At 41.6% G+C, this 17,074-nt stretch overlaps 6 protein-coding genes across 6 annotated transcripts; 4 read left to right on the top strand and 2 right to left on the bottom strand.

Annotated features, from left to right (window-relative positions):
• Nucleotides 1-3,368: 3,368 nt before the first annotated feature.
• EAE98_002595 (uncharacterized protein) lies at nt 3,369-3,833 on the top strand (the record flags this gene model as incomplete). The annotated part of the gene is made up of 1 exon (XM_038950215.1): nt 3,369-3,833. One exon carries the CDS (start codon nt 3,369-3,371, stop codon nt 3,831-3,833), a length of 465 nt encoding a protein of 154 aa, XP_038813954.1.
• A 636-nt stretch (nt 3,834-4,469) lies between these two features.
• On the top strand, nt 4,470-5,102 carry EAE98_002594 (uncharacterized protein; the record flags this gene model as incomplete). Its single annotated transcript, XM_038950214.1, has 1 exon — nt 4,470-5,102. One exon carries the CDS (start codon nt 4,470-4,472, stop codon nt 5,100-5,102), a length of 633 nt encoding a protein of 210 aa, XP_038813953.1.
• Nucleotides 5,103-7,110: 2,008 nt separating this feature from the next.
• EAE98_002593 (uncharacterized protein) lies at nt 7,111-8,205 on the top strand (the record flags this gene model as incomplete). Its single annotated transcript, XM_038950213.1, has 2 exons — nt 7,111-7,674; nt 7,840-8,205. 2 exons carry the CDS (start codon nt 7,111-7,113, stop codon nt 8,203-8,205), a joined length of 930 nt encoding a protein of 309 aa, XP_038813952.1.
• Nucleotides 8,206-8,980: 775 nt separating this feature from the next.
• Nucleotides 8,981-10,195, bottom strand: EAE98_002592 (uncharacterized protein; the record flags this gene model as incomplete). Its single annotated transcript, XM_038950212.1, has 1 exon — nt 8,981-10,195. One exon carries the CDS (start codon nt 10,193-10,195, stop codon nt 8,981-8,983), a length of 1,215 nt encoding a protein of 404 aa, XP_038813951.1.
• A 305-nt stretch (nt 10,196-10,500) lies between these two features.
• On the bottom strand, nt 10,501-12,157 carry EAE98_002591 (uncharacterized protein). Its single transcript, XM_038950211.1, has 6 exons — nt 11,519-12,157; nt 11,376-11,426; nt 11,306-11,321; nt 11,114-11,239; nt 10,805-11,017; nt 10,501-10,727 (listed from the first exon to the last, which is right to left on the bottom strand). Exons 1-6 carry the CDS (start codon nt 11,540-11,542, stop codon nt 10,690-10,692), a joined length of 468 nt encoding a protein of 155 aa, XP_038813950.1. The 5' UTR covers nt 11,543-12,157; the 3' UTR covers nt 10,501-10,689.
• A 538-nt stretch (nt 12,158-12,695) lies between these two features.
• Nucleotides 12,696-14,002, top strand: EAE98_002590 (uncharacterized protein; the record flags this gene model as incomplete). The annotated part of the gene is made up of 2 exons (XM_038950210.1): nt 12,696-12,925; nt 12,982-14,002. The coding sequence occupies 2 exons, from the start codon at nt 12,696-12,698 to the stop codon at nt 14,000-14,002; spliced, it is 1,251 nt and encodes a 416-aa protein (XP_038813949.1).
• Between the last annotated feature and the right edge of the window lie 3,072 nt (nt 14,003-17,074).

The raw sequence follows: 17,074 nt of genomic DNA, 5'->3' as shown, positions 1-17,074 counted from the left end.
ACTTGTTCTCTTGTTCCTGTAAGCAGGAAAGAAGCTTGGACTTGAGCTTCTCAAGACAAGCTTTTTGAGGAAAGTTAATGATTGGATGTTTACTTGAATAGCATTGAAGCTAGTAGATATAAGGATTAGATATATGCACGTATCCATAGTCGGACTAAGATGATGCAAGGAATGCATAAATAATTGGAAAGCAGGGGAAGATTAGTGATTGGTGGAAGGGGAAATCCGATAGTACACATTGTATGTAAGGAAAAGAGTACATATCATCATTGGGTTAACTGCGGCTGTTGAGAAATCAAGAAATACTGGAGTGTAGTGTCTGTTACAAGAGAGTTGCGATATCTTAGGTAAGCATGTGGAGACTAGACCCGAGTTGAGAAGTTTCACTTCATCTTGTTATCAACATAGATGTCGAACTTAGGATTTCACTAGCTGGTGTCAAGAGATAGGAGCTTTGAAAATGTTCGATGATCATTCAAAAGAAATTTTGCGACTATGAACCTACTAACTAGACGTGGAATGACAACGTCCACTATCATAAAACATTTACAAAACAGAACATCAATCGCAATTTCGATCCTTCAATCTTGTTACTGTTAATAGATAAAATGTTCCGGTTCATAGGGGTCTTCTCATTGTTAGTGTTTTTTTCTTGATTCCACAAATTATATCTTGATTGACATCTACGCATACGACATTTTTTAGAACTGACAGATTCACGAAATCTTCCAGAACATGATTACCATGATAGCAAGAGCAAGCGCAGCAGCATAACTCCTTCTTCATTACACGTCAAGGAACTGTTAGCATACGTCCTTGAATTGTTGTACACTCACATTTCTCCTTCTGCATGCATTCTAGAACGTGTCCGATAGTTCGGGCCAAGAGATAAGATATAAACTAGCAGTTTCTAGAAACATTTCACCATTGTCAAAAAGTTGAAGTATTTCATCGTTCTAGTGAGTTTCAAGAATGGAATATCAATTGTTCTCGAACTAGACTATTGGAGACCCTAGTCTGAGACCAATAGCTTTAGATGCATCCTTCCGTGACGGTTCCCGCCTCCTTCATTTCCAGTTCATATACACACATTATATCGAGATAGAACACAATCAACCGTGCAATGAATCTAGCGGTATAGCGATGTTTAGGTTGTAGTGTACATCCATTTCATACTATTTAGACCCTAGATATAATTAATCAATGTTCTGTAATCTACAATGCACTCCGTCGATCATTATTTTCCATCATATTCCTGTATCTTCTCTCTCAATCAATACTTAGGTTGATTGCTGGACCGCAACTTGCAAACTAACGGTCAGTGACCTGAAATAAATCATGAAATAATCACTTATGATGGAATCAACAGGCTGAACTCTATGCTTCCGCCATGATGTAATATTTGCAATCATCTGTACATACACGGGACCTGCTCAACTACATTATGGAATTATGGGATTCTTTGTAGATAACTTGTTACTAGTAATACAAAGCAGAGCTGGGCCAGTCACGGCGGCAGGTACAAACTTCAACGACTATTATGAGAAATAGTCGACTATTCTACCTCCTCGGCAAACCACAATTTGGAATGGGTATGTGCCCTTCACTCCATTAAGGGGGGTTCGTATTCCTACTCATGACGACACAGAGTCAAGATAAACTCGATGTCATGCACACAGCTAGGTACGGATATATTGGAAGAAGGAGACGGTAGAATCAACATCTTGGCCAGAAATGGAGGGTCGAAGGAATAATATGGGTATCAGCTTTCGCAAAACTTGTGATTTAGAACATCTGTTAGCTCTGTAAGTGTATCTTATACTCTGAACGTCGCTGTACTGCTTCCCTCGAAAATCAAAGCATATAAGTGGAGATTTTAATGGTATTATTTGATATCTTTACGTTATAACTTCGGAGTTTATCACAACGGAAAGAAACTTTGGGACTAGCAGTATCTAAAACTTGAACAGGCGGTGGCAGAATTTCTAGACGTGCAACATTGGAGTTCCCAAAGCTAACAGTACAGAGCTAAGAAAGAATTTTCTGAAACATCCAGAAGCACGTAGAAACCCTACAATGATATCCGATAGTAATATTAAACTCATGAAGTGCAGAATGGATATCATTCCTATACTAATCAACTTGCTAGGTAGCCCAACCTCGAATTCCAAGGCTACAACTTTATGTCTATTTAATCACTGAAAATTTGCTAGAGGAACAGCTTTCTGACCTAATTTTTTATGAAACTCTCACTCAGGTGGCTACATTGAACCATTGTATACCTAATGTGTAGTAACGTAGACAGATGACTGCCGTGGACTGTACCTAACCCGAAAGTAATATGGCGAGTCACGCGTGAACAGAGCTACCTACTAATTTCCAACAGCACATGATTCATCATATGTGTTAGGTCAAGAACTGATTCGCTAGTGATATCACAGGTAACTTTAGCACATGCAAATGTACCCAAATACCCCGGATTTTACCATTCCCGATGAAAAATAGGGAAAAAGATGATGATCAAGTGAAGGTTCACTAAAGACAGCTCATATCACAAGAACTACTGTCTGATACCTCTTTGATTCTTGAACAAGATTCGAGAGGGCAAGGAAGAGCAATAATCACTTCTTACTCGTTGGCCAATTTATATCTCAATATCTACTCCATGAGTTTTCATTCATAGCTCAAACCAATTATCAAAAGTAGTAGTTCTAGTACAAAGAAGCAAGTTCAAATTCACCTGTCTAGCCCTAAATGCCATTCATAGTACGACTTAAGCGTGAAAGTCCACACTATTTTTAGGTTAGCGAGCTTCCGAGTTCGGCCAAGCGCCTTTTTTTAAATCCAAGAGACTAGCACATGACGCGATATTGGGATATAGAAAATTAGATGAAGAAGTGAATATACTCAGCCCAGCAGTAATACATGCCAAGCATGCAATTACGTAGCTTTTATACTAATTGTACAGTATATAAAGTCCTTTCTCTTGTCAATCCCGCTTTCTCAATTCTAAACTCAACAATCTATTGATCTCCATGAAGCCTCATTACCATCGAATATCATAACTCGAATTTCCGAACCAGAAGACAGCAGAAACAATCTACAAGAAAAGGTAAGCCACTTTCTGACATTCTTCCCTGTTAAATGACGCCGAGATCACTTGAATTATTTGGGTGTTTCGAAGCATTAGAAGTTCAGCATTAGAAGTTCAGCATTAGAAGTTTTCAACGTTCAAGGGTACTGAGATTTTTGGACAGTTTCAAGTCTCAGTTTACAATTTCTTAAAGTTCTTCCTTATTGGACTGCAAACCAGATAGCGAATAAAAGGGATTTTGCTAAATACCAACACAGACAAGACTATCTTCACCATGGCTCCATCAGCGATCGATACTCGAGAGGAACAAAAGAGATCCGCTACCAGCGCACGAGTTCGTACCAACGGTATTACAAAGAACACAGCAACCAAGCCAAAGATGAATGAAACTGCAGAAGATTTAGTCAAGACAATGGAAGGATTGACAGTAGAGAGGACCGTCGACTCTCCAACAACAGAAACCACGAATACCAAGGTCGAATTAAAGGACACAGACATGAATGAAATTTACAATGATGTATTCTCCAACCTTCGCGGTCATTTTCAGAAACCAGATACCGTCAAGTCTGACGTCGCCGAGTCTGATATTACAACAACTGTTGTTGAGAATAAACTCCCCAAAAAGAAAATCATTGATGAGGATGAAGAGGAAGCATACAACATGATCAAAGCCCATTTTCGTTCCATGAGCTCGGGAGGAAAGAGGGGGGCCGCCAATAAATGGGGTTTTTTAATCTGATGGTATGCTAACGTTTATTTCTCGCTTTCCAAGCCTTTATGGAGATTTCTGACAATCATTTTCGGTCAACAATCCATGGTTGGAAAGATCTTTCAAGTATCACGATGGATGCAATATCAGTTGAAGATAAGCATATCTGTAATATCCTACAAAGACATGTGTCAGAAAAACTAGCGACGCGAGGATATCATGGTGCATCAGATAAAATATAAACAGCGTTTTTCAATGCATACACTCTGCCTAATCTGACCAGCTTTTGATGAACTAATAATACCCGGATAATTCTTCCAGCGAGCTCATTGATAAATCTAACAGATTCATCTGCATCGTTAATGGCAAAGTTCTTCTCTTTCAGCAAAAGCTGTACCTGTACTGTACTTTGCTATGAGACTAGATTCTGTTCCGACTTTGTTCGCCACTTTGAGGAATCACTTTTGAACAACGGTGAAACTTTTCTGTGAGAACAATGTAGAAACGATATGCATGCTAGACATTTAAATGGCTGGCTAATATGTGTCTCTTGAATATTTCACCATATCCAAACAACTTTCAGAAGCAATTACCTACACAGCTATTATATTTAGCAAGATAAAAGCTTCAAATACACACTTCACAGCCCAATCGATCACCGCAAATATGTCAACAGAAGTAGCAGAACCCCCTCTTTGGTGCCATAGCGAGTCGGCTTATCTTAACAGCATCACGATGCACACAGCCGATGGAAAGGAGGTGACTATAAATCCTAGAGCAGCCATGTATCAAATGACAATTGAGCAGGTAAAGCATCACCTTGGTGGTGTTGCTTTTGCGCAGGACCCATGGCCTATCAGAGAATATACCAGTCAATCCATCGAAGAACAATGGAGACACATTCAAGAAGCTCGTGTAGCAGCTGAAATAGCACGTAAAGAAGCTAAATTAGAACGCGAAGTAGGTATAAAAGCACGCAGAGAAGCACGCAAGGCAGCCAAAATAGCACGCGAAGCAGCTAATCATCTTGCTGCCGAGGAAGCCGCTCAGAAAATACAAAACGAAAATCCATTTATCCTACCTTTCATGTTGTTCTCACTAGCACCGGACGACACCGACATAGAAATGCCTTTAGAATGGCAACAAGAAGTCGAAGAAATGATGGCTCCATTGAAACAAAAATGGGCTGAAGAAGACCGCGCTAAAGCCGCCCAATACCAATCTGCAATTACAGCCGCGGACCAAGTTCTAGGAGCTGACTTCTGGACTCAGTGCGAGGAAGATGTTGACATGGAATGAGCGTTCTCGGTTATGGTGGTAGAGGACATGTACACACATATCAGCGTGAAACAGTAAGTAAGTGCTGAAGAGAAATGTAGCTCGAGGCTGGCCCTCACCATTTGAATTGACACATTTCCTAAATCTAATTATATATAAAACCCAACAATATTTTGCCCATCTTTCTTTATGATATAGTTAGTGACTTTGAGTGAACAATACCTTGTAATAACAAAGGATTCGTCCGAGATAATCTTTATTCCCTTGAAAGATAAAGGAGCAGAGACTACTTTGTTAGATGTTGTTGTTCTCAACCCTTTCTCAGTCTTCATCGCTCGTCTGATAATAACCGAACAAAGAAAAGTACCTAGGTATTCTTATTAGAGCAGGTTAACTTTAACAATGTAATCTTACTAAATTAGCGCCAGGCACAGAACCGATTTGGCTACCGATATTTCACTTGTGAATTAACAAGTCACATCACACATGCCTTCCTGACTACTGTCGTTCCAACTACCATCCTAACTACCATCCTCAACTCACCATAACAGTAGCATACTGATTTAGATAACCACCAAAAAATACCACATACTCCCTGCCCTCTTCCCATTCCAACAATCTCCAAACCCAACATCAAAAAGTTTCCACCAATCCACCAAAACCATCTTTTCACGCCATCATTCATCAGGTATATCAGCCTCACAACGGATCTTCAACACATATACAGTCTCTCACTCAAAAACCATGAAAAACATCTACAAGTAAATCATAGACATCACGAACCCGTGTCCACTATCGGGCATGCAAAGCGACAGGACACTGGACACTACAAAAATCGACTTATCGACATCTTTTAAAATACCCGTTCGAATCGTTTAAAAATTGCAATCATGAAGTATCATAGACCGAAAAATAGAATAATAAATTCCGATATCTTAAGACCAAAGAATGAATATGCTAAGAAAATTCAAAAATGAGAAGTATCCCGTCGGTTCATACAATAGCTACTGGTAGTTCCACCTCTCGATGGCTGGAAGGGGTAGCTAGATATGTCTTGTACGACATCCATAAAATTCATCATTCAACCCGCCCAGACTCTTCATATGCGCAAGATACCCACCTACTTTGAACATCAACCAACATGTCAGCTCAACTCAATAGCCCTTTCTCAAATTCCTGAGACTCCATGATAATACACAAATCTACCAACTATCAATATTATACCATCCCACTATTTCTCATAACATCCCATACTGTACCATACCACCCTATAATCCCTCCCAGATCCTATCTAAATCCAAACCCCAAAGCAACTATCAATTATCTCCACACCCTCCCCTTCCTCCCCCGTACTTTCCCAAAACCCAACCTAAACTCAAACTCAAACTCAGACTCACCACCTCCCCGCGTATCCGTTCTTTCCATCTATCATCAATTCATCAATATCCAGAAATATGAGAAAGAGCCATCCAGCCAGCAAGATAGTCACTTGTTCCTATCCCTCACTCTTTCCCCTACCCTAGCCTCTAAATCCTAGGATAATATTACAGTAAACATGACAATCTCCATTCATCATTATATAATTCGAAGTGCTGAAATTGGTTGAGAAATACATTTTACTCTCTTCAAGTATTGTTTTTGCATAAAATATCAGGTTATTATCAGAGTGGTTCTCATTATTATAATATTTCCCACCGTTTTCTTCCTCGTTCATGGCAGGCAACCCAACACCTTTCAAGCATCGCTGGAGCTAATCCCACGGAATCAGATATTCCGCATTCTCAATCATCCATAGATCCATCTATCTATTCCCACAAACCCAACTATGGCGCACATCCTAATCTACCACACCCACGGCTCGACCCGCGTCTTCACTCCCACCACCTCAAACCCCTCAAACCCCTCTCCCGCCCCCAAAAACTACGGCGCCTATGTCGCCCGCTACTCGCACGTCTACCCCTGCCGATGCAGATTGCACGTGGGGACGCTCTCGCCCACCTCCCAGCACCCCGTAACCCCCATACGCGCCATGCTCTCCTCCATCCTCATTGCGCAGCGCGCCGCTCTCCGGCGTATCGAAGCCATCAAAGCCACCGACCGTGATCCAGATGCCAAGTATCTCCGCGTTCACAAAGACGAGGAATTCCGGGCCGAGCTCAACGAGGGAGTAGGTTTTTATCTAGACATCTATTCCTCCTCGGAAGAAGTAATCTCGCTTCTCCACAAATGGCCATTTGATGATGCGACCAAGGGAGTTGTTCCTAGCAAGCGCTTGCCGTATGTAGATTTAATATTGGAATTTGATCGGCTGAATGAGAAATTGCATAAGTTGGGACAGGCGAGTATGGGGTATCATGTGAAGTATCATTATATTCCGAAGATCGAGAATCGAGCGGTGGAAGTAGTTGTGATAGAGGAGTTGGATAGATATGGTGCTAAGCTGGAGAGAATTCTGAACGGGGTGGTGACTGAGGTTGAAACGGAGAAGGAGACTGAAAGACAGGAATCCCCAGAAGAATTGCAGTTAACGCCGATGTGGGAAACAATACCGATATCGAAACCAGGAGGAAAACCAACACGAATTCCGAAATCTGTGAAGACGGGGGGAAATTCGAGAGAGAAAAGGAAAGGGAAAGAGATAGCGAAAGATGATGATGAAATAGAGATAGATGAAGAAATTGAGGAACCCCCAATACCGAAATCAACGCCAACATCGACATCAGGGGTGAAATCAACAGCAACCCCAAAATCTACAAAGATGGAGGCAAATTTGAGAGAGAAAAGAAAAAGGAAAGGGAAAGAGATAGCGCGAGATGATGATGAAACAGAGGTGGATGAAGAAATGCAGGAACCCCCAATATCGAAAACAAAGGTGGATGAAGAAATGCAGGAACTCCCAATATCGAAAACAATGCCGATATCCAAACCAGGAGGAAAACCCATCCCAACCCCAAAACCAACATCCGGCGGAAAATCAACCCCAACCCCCAAACCAACGCCAGGCGGAAAATCCATACCAACCCCCCAATCAACGCCCGTACAAAAACCCAAACTAAAGCTCAAGCTCATATCTCGGGATCCACGAGTTCGTCAAAACTCCACCCCAAAGGCTCCCGAAAGATGATATGGAGATGAAAAGCCAGAAATGTGTTTTAGGCAGACCCTACATATCTACTCAGAATTGGGCACGCGGTACATCCGAAAACCACAGCAGATAGCATACCGAGGAAACTCTCAAAAGGAGTTACATCACTCCTTATCAGAAATTTTATATATACCTGGGTACCTAGTAGGTAGGTATCCAGAGTTGAGCAGATATATGCCACCAACTCTCAGCGTATCGCGTACTCTTTTCATTTCCTTTTTCACTTTTCGATAGTTATAGCTGGAAAGCTATCAGCAATCAAGATAATTAACCACTATATCTCTCTTCTCTAGACTGACTATTCTGTTCGATTGTGAAGTTGTTCGATATCCTTTTCTCGTAAAGTATTCATATAGGTACCTATAGCATGCTTTCACAACCCACGACTCATAACCCTATATCTAGCGATGCGAAAATAGATAAAAAATAGAAGTGCCAGGCGGAAACTATCCGATTGTTCATCACGTCTATTCAGTAATATAGATGAACTGTACATTGTATGTGATGCACCATACTTGAAAAGCCTATCTCCATTCAGATTACTACACACATTTCCCCCAAGATTCAAAAAACAAAAACTAAATCTCACAAATGATTAAACCCCTATTTTTTTAAATAAAAAAAACTATAATATTATCAAATAAACAAAGGAATGTACCTACCAACACAATCTATGAACGCGACTTACCTATGTTCTGCGAACAAGCAGCTAGAAGAAGAAAGAAGAAATAAATCTACCACTTACCTCTGATTTCTAATCCGACTCCACCTCCGAGAAATCCGCATCATCCCCAGGAAAATCTCTCGCATGCTGCGCTCTCCTCCTCCTCTCTTCCCACTGCTTCCTCTTCAGCACCGCCAAAGCCCGACTAACCTGTTCCATCCTCTCATCCTCTTGAATACGATCTTTGAGACCCTGCTGATCTGCGACTAGGGGCGCACCATAGTAATACGCCTGCGCCGGACAGCCGAGCCACATGAGAAAATCAACCGTGCTACAGTCTTCTCCGGCGGTGCCAATGGGTTTTTCGACATCGCGCCTGAGTAGCTCGTAGAGTTCGTTTTCGTCTTTGATGAGACATGCTTTCTCCGTGACTTTGATGCAGAAGTGGATCCAGTGGAGCATGACCTCTGGATCTAGGGTTCCGGGATGGAGACGGAATTCGATGGTACGTTTTTCAGACTGGTACGGGAGTTTCAAGTTGACCAAGTTGAATGCAAGTCGTGCTCCAACGCCCGCTGTCATATCAGTCCAAAATTGTTTCCAGTCGTCTTGGTTTTGGTACGAAAGAATGTGGTTGAGAAATTCGAGACGTGTGATATCTGGGGCACTCGTGGCGAAAGTGCACCAGGTAAATGATCGGCAAAATATTTGTGAAGTCTGCACTCGCTCGGCAGAGACCATAAGCCGAATCTGCCGTTCGTAAGTATACAAAATTGCAACCAGGTTGCGAAATACTGGGAAAGAAAATCCATCATACTCGTTACCAACGTGAACGTGGAAGCCCGCACTGTCATTAACTCGAACTAGATAGTTATTTCTTAATGTCTTTAAGACTACTGGAATAAGTTCTCGTGAAGCCTGATCGTAATAGTAGGGTGGAGATGATATTTCCATACCGAATTCTCTATAATCTGGGTGAATTCGCTCTTTTGGGGTGACACTCGAATCAGATTTAAGGTGCCATTTAGTTCTTAATTCTGCATCACTCGGTGATGTATCCGTTTCCCACACAGTTGTTGTTACTGGTATACCCTTAGCCTTGAGTTTTTCGCCAATGTTCTCGTTAACTTTGTCCATGCCATCTAATTTTTTTCCGTCTTTCTCACGTGGATCCTTTGGATGAGGAGCAGGATTCAAGGGATGAACAGTAGCTAAGAGATATTCAATCTCGATACCAAATGTGAGCCTAGTCTCAGATTTGACAGCTGTTTTATTAGAACCTTCTAGTGCCGAGCTCGAAGACATTTTGGTCAAAGGTTAAGGATTGTGATTGTGCTACAGTAATCAAAATGTGTTTAGGGTATTATGGGAAGAAATGCCTACAAATAAAAGCTACAATGCCATTGTTCCTTGATGATGTTGAAAGTGTATAAGAGAAATCATCTTCTCTTTCAAAACTTCAAAAGTCCTTTGAGCCCGAATCGTTCTTTGTACTCAAACAACAAGCTATTGAAGGATTGTTTAAGAACATAGAAGCTCCAGAAAAACGATACAACAAGTTTGAGAACCAATGCTAGAAGGTAAGATTTCAAAATCAAATCAAATGCAAATGCTACATTCGTGATGATACTGACGACGCTCACTTGATCCATGTATATAGCATGAATGAAACTTTCATTCCCATTGAAAAAGACGGCTAGAACAAAATGGTGTGTATTCCTATGGTATTTTATGTAACTTCATATGAGATCCAAAATTTCTCCCAATTTCATAAATTTCCCCCAATTAGTGCTGATTCCTTATTTGTTGTCGCGAATGAATGAAACGAATTCCTCATCTAAAAGAACAAAATTTCGTTAGTATTTGAGCAGGTTTGGAGAGGTTTGAAGAGTAATTCAAGAGGAGCTTTCATACAATCTATGCTTCCGTCACCATTCTTATCAACCTCCTTCACCATACTCTTAATCTCGTCCTCTGACAAATTCTCTCCTAGAGATGCCATCAACTTGTAGATTTCTTCTGGGGAAATTGTGCCACTTCCATCAACATCGAATACTTGGAAAGCGCTGCGCATTTCTTGTTCAAAATCAACGCCCTTTGTTTCGGCAGTCATCATCTTAAGGAATTCTGTATTTCGAGCATTATATGGTTAGAAGAGTTCGAATGAAAGTATTGACGATGTGAAGATGTGGGGTATTCGTGGTATATCGCGGTGTAACAAACCATCAAAATCGACTGTTCCAGATTGATCAACATCAACCTCATTGATCATATCCTGAATTTCTGCATCTGATGGATTTTGTCCCAAAGATTTCATTGCTTCTGCGAGTTCGGCGGTGGAAATGGTTCCTGGGTAAAGGTAGAATTGTTAGAAAAGGATTGCGAAGAGCAAGTGCGGGGTTGAATTGCGCATACCATCACCGTCTTTATCCTGTATACCAGAGTAAGCATTTGCGCGAACAGTCAGAGAAGAAGTTTGACTTACGAAAATGGAGAAAGCATCTCTATATGCTTGGATTTCCTCATTGCTGAGACCCTAGAACAGAGGAGTAGTCAGTACTGGTGAGTACGCGTGAGGTACGAATATCAAAACATCTCTCGTGAAGCTTTCTATCTCTTGAAACTTACTTTGGCATTCTTTAACTCCGACATTCTGGTGTAGTATGTCTGGTGTCAATACTTTAGATACTTGGCAGATGTAAATGATTTGGCGCAAACAATAGATATCGAATTCAGATGAACGACTAAAAGGGGTTGAAGGGTTGAAGGGTTGAAGGGTGGAAGGGGTTTGACCGTTTAAGAGGGGTGATGATATAAAGTGGCTCGAGATGTTTTTTCTTAGAACCGTTTCGTTTCATAAGGCGAGATCTTTATTTTGGAGCCTTACCCGCAACGAATCGAGCAAATCAAGCAACGCAGCCGACTCGTAGAATTCCCAGAATTGAGTGACAGCTCAAGATTCTCCACAAATGATAATCCCTTCCATTGGTAGAAAGAGTCTTTCGGTAAAAAGGGATTGATGATCAATGATAAGAGCTCCAGTTCCGTCCCATTCCCACACTTCACACTCGAAAAGAAGTTTAAAAAATTGACAAATTGGTTGCTTCAATACGATATCTTCACCACCGAGAAAGTTAAAATCAAGGGTCCTGTTTCATGATAATGTAGATCTATTTTTGGAACATGAAAGATTTCTCATCATCCATCCATACATCCATATCCCAAAAAGCTGGGGAATATCTATCATGCATGGAAGCCATGCCTTTAATTGATGGTATCGTGGCTGTGTTGAATCATTGAGTGGAACCTCAAGAAGCAATCAAGGCAATCCCGCCGCATGGCAATATAAATAAGTGAGGAAACGATGGATTGGATCACGTTGACGTCTTTTCTCTTTTGGGAATGAGTTGCATCGTAAGGAGAGTGAGATGCCAAGGACAAACGCTTCCATTACTCATCATTAGATGAACAGACGAGACAGATTCCATTCCCTGAGAGTACTACCTACCTAAGGTTAGCTGGAGTAGCTGGAGGTAGGTACGACTCTCCTCCCTCTGTACGTACACATAAAAGATTTTGTGGCTGTGCAAAGTCCAAAGCGAGTGTCATCCATAGGTAGATAGGATAGGCAACAAACGACTTCACCTCACTTCACATCTACATTCAAAAATACCACATCGCCTCAAACTCATACGTTTTATCCATCTATTGAAACGACAATCTCACTGGTGAAATCTCAAAAGTATAACAATATCATCAATCGACGAGATCCGCGGCTCTACATCGGGCACGACGCATCTGCAATATGGGGAAAGAAACGCCACAGCCCTACAAGGCTGATGCTCATAGAGATCTATTAGAAACTAGCAATGCTGCTGCTTCTTCCTCAAGCTTTCTCAATAATATTGATCAAGAATACCCCGAAGAGGATCTTCCAACTTATGAAGAAACATCCTCATCGGCACCTCTTCTTTCGCGTACTGATGGCCCATCTGCCAGCAATTCCCACTCTACCTCCGGTGCAGGATGGTATATGTAAGTATCTCTTAATAGATGTGCCGTGCAATTTAAACCAACTTACTCTGCTCTAGCTCTCCTCCCGATCTTCCTTTCTCTTCGCACGACTATAGTTCATCCGATTTCTGGACAAGATTCCCAAATTATTCTACAGATCCCGATGCTCTTCGTCAAATGATCCTCGAACAAGCTCAATATGCTCCGACCTATTATGTGGAAGTATCGGGGACTCACACAGAAACCGAGCGTCGACACAAGAAAGACTCATCGGAAACTATTACGGATTTCCATATACGTCTAAATTTAACACATCTACTCACGACCGGTATAAGAACTGGAGGAAAACTAGAGATCTTGCCAGATAACCAAAAAGGATATCGAGGTGGAATCATCAAGTCACTAGAGCCCTCCCTCTCAAACTGTGATATTGAGTCCGGCTCCACAGGGGATGAATTACAAGCCTGGTGTGAAAAATTCGTTTCCGATCCATCTGGCATGAAATGCTTCATATTTGAACGCAAGATCATAAATCATGACAAAAGTCATCTGGAGTACCTCTTACGACGTATCGTTACATCTACAAATTACCGTGGTCGAATTCACGTCAATTTCCCAACGTCGCACAAACGAGTAATTGTTTATTCGCCACATATGATCAACGAATGGCGAATGACTACTTGGATCCGTTGGTTCTTTTATCTCACATTCTTATGGGTAGTTTCCTGGCCAATCCTCTTCTTGGTCACTCGTCGCTACGAGGTCGTGAGATGTATATATCAATATGCAGACAGATGTGCGGGAGTCGGTGCTTCCCCTCGAAAACCAACTGTGCAAAGCGAGGATGATTTTGTCAATCATTGGGAAGCTGCTTTGAGATCTGCAATTATGGGACGAATGATCCGAAGAGACTCTTGTCTGGATGAGGATTATAGGGTACAGATATTGCAAGCGGAAGTTGCGAGAGGTCAAGCGGCTGCACGTGCTTTAAACGGTACGGGTAATGCTTTGGCGGATGGCGATATTGGAGTTATCGCAGCAGCGACGAGCTTCGTAGGCGAATATAATGATGCGAGAGGGTGGGGTTATGATTCTTGAATATCATTTTCATATAGATGCTACGAGTAATACGAGTCAGCGTGGACTTTGGATTAATTTGTATGCTTAGAAGAGCGAGTCAGTATACCAATTTAGCAAGTGAGCGTTTATTTGGTAATAATTACACCCGTTTGGGACGCAGGCTTTTGTCTCTCTCAACTACCACGAGTAATGAAAACACATTGATCTGAATCTCGAAAACTATAATCTTTTATTCCTTTCTTATTTCTAAGCCATACAACTATTGATTCGGAAAATATGAAAAAGGTTCGACTTCCTAGTCTCGACATCTACCATCCATCCATTACCATGGCCCTCTGCGCATCGCATAACGAAACTCTCATCTCGGATTCTCATCCTCCAATCCCCAGCACATACCCAATCCTGAAACCCCATCACAGTATTCCGTATCCCTCCAAGCAAGCTATGCCATCCCGCACAAAACCACATTTCGCCCCCTGCGCAGAAACTTCTCACACGAGAAAGTAAACTCTCTCACTGGCGTCAAGAGTTTCGTAACAGTATCTGGAGTGGTAGAATCTGGAGTGGTAGATGAGCTCTGAAAATATACATGGCCGCAGCTGAGACGTTGGATGGGGCTTTGGTAGTCGATTGTGATGGGTGCGTTGCAGAGACTGCATTGGGTTTGGAAACCGCGGGGGGGGGGTGGCATTTTTGAGATGGGGTGGGTTTTTGGAGTGGAGTGGGAGGGAGGGAGTGAGTGATGTGATTTGTAGGGTTGGTGGGAGGTTTGTGGTTTGTGGTTTGTGGTTGGATGGGTTGGGTTGGTGTGTTGGAGGGAGGTGGATGGGGAGGGTTGAGTTTGAGCGTTTATGTAGAGGGATGTGGGATGTGGATATGGGATGTGGATATGGGATGTGGGAAATGTGCTGTGGGAAATGTGAATGCATATCTGGTTTTGATTATGGATTTTGAGGGAAATGCGATTTGATGAGGAGATTGTGAATGTGTATTTGCAGTGGATGATTGAGATGTTGAAGTGTAGAAGTACAGTGAATCGAAGCGAGGTATTCGATTTCCGTGTGGTTAATGACGATTTTTCTGATGGGTCGGAATGAGATATGTTTTGGGATTGAAGATAATAGGGAATGATTCAAGTTACTTATTTTCCTTTTTTTGGGGGAGAAATTGGTCAGGATGGATTTGGATATAGTGACTTGGTGTAACAGATGAGAGTATTGGACTGGTCTCAGAAGGATATTTCTAATTTCAAAAGCTCGTTTGAGAGTATTTATCAAAAGAAGAGGAGTTGCTTTGACAAGATGAAAACAATGAGTCAGAAGAGTTTTCAATTGGTCAATGTTGACGGCCCCAGTCTACTTATTGGTTGACCGGGGATTTGATGGATATATCAAAATATTGGCTTGAAAGACTGTAGTTATAACAGCGTATGCGTCAAACCGTTCTTTCGTCAAAGAGTAAAAAGAAGCTTACGGTATTTACCTCTATACAAGGAGGGTTTAGGAGACTTGGGTAAGTAGGAAGAAAAGATATACCGAGAGAAATGTTTGTGATGAAAAAATGCATGGGAAAAGAGACAAAGAATTAGGAATAGAAGTTGTTGAGCAGACATTCTGAACTAATTACTACTAGGAAGGAAGAATCGAAAGTGGCTATAATTGCGACCATATCTAAACAACACTCGTTCTTACAATTCAACAACACTACCACGAAATGAGATATTATTCCCTGAACTTCAGACAGATCGGAAGTAACACAATCCTGAAAATAATTGGTCAATTCCAGCAACAGTGTTCTTCATCACCTCAACTTCAAGTCATGACACGATCTATCCGAGCCTGTTGGACAAGTCTCGAATGCGGTAGATCTGAGAATTTTGCCCCTCGGGATGCACACACTCTCATATGTGAATTTTGCGGGATTTACACGCACACTGACAGTAATCCTCAAAAGATGGCTGAAACTCCCCATAACTTTGTGTATTGGAAATGTCTTTATTGTGGTCGACCAGAAAACCCCGTCGCTCAGGTGACACCTTGTGTGTGTCGATCTGACTTTTGCAGGCGTCACGTCAACTACAAAACTACTGAAGAAGCCAATACACTGAATTAAACTTCGTGAGAAGAGAAGCTTTAAAATGAGAATTTCTGGGATGGGACACCGCCAGTGGAAAACAGTCGGAGATTGACGTTCTGAGAGATTATTGGAGAAGATACTCTGCGAAAAGATGCAACTCAAAGTGAACACCAAGGAAATACTTACGAATGTGAAAACCACGCTTTTTCAAAAAAGTGTTTCGAGAAAGCTCATGAGAACCTCACTTCAGGGAAAGACACTTCTCAAAAAGATACATTTGCTTTCCAACCATCTATCTGAAATGAGTGTGAGTTTCACCCAGCGCAATATTGCCGTAATGAAAGCTAAAAGGGCCAAGAAACTGATGATTGAACCACAAATTTGACACCAAATTCAACATTCGACTTGGATATACTCACTTGAAGTTCCTATACTCGTTGTCGGCGGAGCAGACCAATGCGTACGTGGATCATAGGGGTAAATATATGGTGCGGCCACTTGTGCTCTGAGTAAATTTTGTGATAGCGCGAGATTGCCTTACGGCAAGTTCTGGTTCATAAGGAAACCATTATCAAAAAAACAGAAAAACAGTATATTTTACTGAGAATCGCTTGCTGTTGGTACTGGATGTAAGATTACAACTGGCGAGAAGGATTTGTGAGGGAACAAATTGGATACCACACCATTTTGTGCTCCAAATTTTTATTTCCTTCCATAGTAGTTCGATTTTGTGACCTCGGGTTCTTCTTTTGAGAACCTTTTCACATCTCTATTCCGATATCATTTTGCAACTTTCTCGTAGTTGGAAAGCTAAAAATAAGTTTACAGATATCTGCCTTATTCTGTGCCGCACAAACGTTGTTGGCGAGTTCTGAGTGGTTTAAAGTGATGATTTGTTCATTCGTAGTCCACCCTCCATCGTATTGAATCTGACTCTGTAACCTTAATTATTTAGGTACTTAGCTAGGTTATTTTATACTTTATTCATATCATATAATGCCCTCTTCTCTCCCC

Source organism: Botrytis deweyae (genome assembly GCF_014898535.1).
Source record: "Botrytis deweyae strain B1 chromosome Unknown BDEW_004, whole genome shotgun sequence".
Taxonomy (NCBI): Eukaryota; Fungi; Ascomycota; class Leotiomycetes; order Helotiales; family Sclerotiniaceae; genus Botrytis; species Botrytis deweyae.
This window is presented reverse-complemented; position numbering and strand designations above follow the sequence as displayed.